The 4,000-nt window shown below is 37.9% G+C and overlaps 1 protein-coding gene across 2 annotated transcripts in view; it reads right to left on the reverse strand.

Annotated features, from left to right (window-relative positions):
* Window positions 1–541: 541 nt before the first annotated feature.
* crim1 (cysteine rich transmembrane BMP regulator 1 (chordin-like)) overlaps window positions 542–4,000 on the reverse strand; it is a 136,958-nt gene continuing 133,499 nt past the window's right edge. For both annotated transcript variants that reach the window (XM_016475416.1, XM_016475415.1), the window contains one exon: window positions 542–2,120. In XM_016475416.1, coding sequence (XP_016330902.1) covers window positions 1,950–2,120 — 171 coding nt within the window. In that variant the 3' untranslated portion in view covers window positions 542–1,949. The remainder of the gene's footprint in view (window positions 2,121–4,000) is intronic.

Here is a 4,000-nt window from a genome sequence, read left to right on the forward strand (position 1 = left end):
ATTTTAGCGATAATATGTACATAAATGTTCCTATAATAGCTTTGGATTTTTGAAGCCAAATTCATTCTCAGCTAGAAAACCAGAACACAAAGGTGCCTCAGTAATGTTTCAAAGCTTCCAGAAAAGGAGGCAGTTTCGTGAACAGTAAAAATAAAGAAAACGGAAAACGTTTAACCAAAAACAGTATACGTTTCTCTCAGATCCCCTACCAAATGTAATTCGATCATTCTTTAGACCTTATTCACAAAACGCTGGCACAATTTCTGTGTAAATCGCTTGTAAAACCATTCTCTCATGAACTGTAGACAGTTTGCAACTTTTTGTGTCAATTCTTCGTAGAACTACTAATAATATTTTGTAAGACCATTAACAATGTAATTTTCAGATTGGTGTATATTGTTAGAAACATTCGTAAATTTTTGGTAACTTAGAGCTTGTGTAAATAGTTACTACTACTAGTACGTAGCAATCATAAGACCATTGTCAGTGAACTACGGCTCTGTGTAGTAAATGCTGCTCCATCTGAAAGCACGTACTGGAGATTTACTACTAATCACAGAACTGGCTTTACTGGCAAGATACGCATGACAATCGCATTCAATTAATCGTGTAGCCCTAACCCCTAGTTAGAAATTCACATAAACATTGCTAGATTTTTGAAACGTACAAATGTTTTTACAAGCGATTTACACAAAAACCCATTCTGCTCGCATTTCAGGAACAAGGCGCTTTGATTCTGTTTTCTTGGTAAAAGTTTCTTAAAGACGCAAACAATCCTCACTACTTGTTTTCATCCCTACAAAATGAGGTTTAAAGAATCAAAGCAAAAAAAGCAGCACTTGTAAAGCATAGCCTCAAATCCAAACCACTATCGCTATGTTCCTGCATCTCGCTTCACAATCCTCGGATTCGTTTCAGGAAAATATATATTTGCTAGGAGTGTCAATCTGCCCTTAGTTGTGGGAGAAAGAGCAAATGGTGTTTGCATGATTAAATGGGAAAACGCTCGTACATATAAGCAGAAATACAACATAGAGACCCCACACATCCATTAACAGGAAGAACTCATGTCCACAGAGCAGTTTACTCTGCTTTCCTCCTTTTGTCTTTAAAAGAGAAAAAAATGGCCAAACTCACCCACAACACTGGGGAAAATCACAATCTTACAGTAGCATCTTCTGCAAAAATGCATCTGTTGCAACAACAGATTTTCTTTTGTCTGATTTTCCCTCTTTTTTCCCCACTACCCATCTCTCTGCTGTGCTCCGTACACAGTCCAGCGCCTCCCCTGTCTCGGGGAAGTGAACGTCCCTCCTCGGCCTCTTGCCCGATCTGGGCATATCAGGTTTCGTAGACAGAGAAGCTTTGGTTCAGCGTTAAGTGTTCACACAAGCACTTGTGTCAAAAAGTTATCACTCCTAAAATAATTTCTCTCTTTTCCAACAGAAAAAGTTAGGAATGCAGAAAAAATATTGTTGAAAACAAACAAACAAACAAAAAAACACCCCAGTTTTCCTAATCCCAAAAACGTTCATTTGACTTCACGGCTACCTTCAACTTGTGCCTGAACATCCACGAAATATCACACTTACTCACAAAAGATGCTCAACCTACCATACCTCTGATTCACAAAAATATTCTGGAAGAGTCCTCTCCAATTTAACAATCACACTCCATAATGGTTCAGTTACATAGGTGCTGCTTCCATCTCCTGGTGAGACTTTTGGGTGTTGACGTGATATATTTTTTCGATTTGCTTGGAGTGACTTATGTGAGTATTAGAATTGTTATTCGGTATCAGGGTCTCTTCTCTGACCACTTGGTTTGGTGGTTTTGTCCGTCTCTACAGTTTTTTAGTAGGTGTCCATGTGCCGCAAAGGTTTGGCAGCTGAACACGGGCTCAGTCTCTCTCTTTCTCATTCACTCACTCTCTCTCTCTCTCCTGTGTCTCACGCTGTCTGGTAGAAGTTGTCAGCTTGCAGGTTGTTGTGTTTCTGCATGCTGTAGTAACCGCTGTATCTTGAGTCAGGATCTGCAATGCGGAGCATGCGTTGGGAACTGTCCACCTGGACCTTTGTCCCCTTCTGGCAGTCCACATACACCAGCTGGTTATTGAGAGGCTACACAGGACAAAAAAAAACTAAATAAATACAGAGACACTTGGACCATGGAGAGAATTTTCTCATTCTTACGCAACTAAATGCTGGAATACACTACACAACTTTTGCCTAGATTTTTGTTCCAATTTAAAGTCTTGTGGAGCCCATGCTGGGTGACAGATTTCACAGAAAATCACATAGTTAGTATATAAAGAGCACAGACATTTTTAATTTGTCATGCGTCTCCTGGCAATGAGGTGCATGTTTCTGCATGAGTTTGTTGTGTTCGAACCTATTTGAAAGTCTGGTAATGTGTGACCCTCGTTTAGTGTATGATGCCCAGTATTTCTCTGTAACCATTTACAAAGCCAGCAAAAGTATGATGCCTAGTGCTTTAAAATCTGTTCCAATTTTAAAAGTTGTGTGGCGTATTCCAGCCTTAAGTACCATTTTTGGTAATTAAAATAAATATTCTAAACTTAAATGTAATCATAATTCAAAACCGCAATTCTGCATCCTGTTTGGTATGTTAATTCAAAAAGTGACTGTATCCTTTAGGGGTGGGCGATATGAACAAAATCATATATCACAATAGGAGTAATTTTATTTCACAGTAACAATATATATATATATTAAAGGTGGAATGATACATGTATTCGTACCGAACCGTCACGGTACGGACATCTCGGTTCGGTGCATGAGGCCTTACAACGGATACAGGCAATTCACCCCCAATCCAGAAGGGGGCGCCCACAGCAATGCAACGCTGTTTGATAACCGGCCACCAGCAGAAGAACAGCGAATGCCATGAGTTGCGCACTTGAAAACAAAGCCCACTAGACAGTGACCATGTACTGATTCTGAATGCGTCTCTCACAGACTGACAAAGGAGTACTGTATACTTTAAAGGCTTGTGCACTCAACTGTTTGCGAAATGGAGCTTTGTGCTCACAAATTGGCACAAATCCAAATATTCTATAATATTTCCATATTTGCGATGTAACGTATCTGAATGCTAAACTATTATTTATTATGTAAATTATAGGCTTTGTACTAAAGTCGCGTTCCAACGATGTTTGGACGCGCTGATGTTTGGTTCACTGTATTTTATTTTGATAAAGTACCAACTGCGCTGTCAAGTTAGCAATGCTGGAACTGATGTGTTTTGTGTGTGTGTGCGTGCGCGCCGGCGTGATCACTTCAGCTGTTTCCTTATACCAGCAGAATCAACTTTAAACACTTATTGTCTTATTAATAATGCATCACTGTATAAAGGTCTGCTTTTATTTGTGTACACTCACAATGAAAACAAAACATTGTGCTTTTGTAAAATAAAGAAAACAAATAGGATGTCGCCTGTGAACAAATTAAGCCTGTCACAAAAATGAACTGAAACTCAGCGTATATAGGCTACGTTATGTGTCGCATTGTTTTTTTAATATAATTTTAATATAATACAATTTTTAATATAATACAAATATATTTCAAGAATTTATTCCTTGTATGTATATATGTACTGCAGATTTTATATATATAACATTATAATTTAATATAATATTTAATATATATATATATATATAACATAATGTAGTAATATTTAGTATTTCCACATCTAGGTGGAAAAAAAAAAGAGTAATTTGTACTACTGTCTGTTCAAAATAAATGAAAAGAAACCGAGCGTAGTAGATTTGTTTTTTCCCCTGTTGTACAGAAATCGTATCGAACCGTGACCCCCCCGAACCGAGGTAAGTACCGAACCGTGACTGGAACGGTCTGTGTACCGTTCCACCCCTAATATATATATATATATATATATATATATATATATTAGTGTTGTCAAAAGACCCGGTATTTCGGTACCAAGTCGGTACTAAAAAAATGAAAACGTTACGGTACCAGGT

This window comes from Sinocyclocheilus anshuiensis, unplaced genomic scaffold (assembly GCF_001515605.1).
Source record: "Sinocyclocheilus anshuiensis isolate Anshui unplaced genomic scaffold, SAMN03320099.WGS_v1.1 scaffold676, whole genome shotgun sequence".
Taxonomy (NCBI): Eukaryota; Metazoa; Chordata; class Actinopteri; order Cypriniformes; family Cyprinidae; genus Sinocyclocheilus; species Sinocyclocheilus anshuiensis.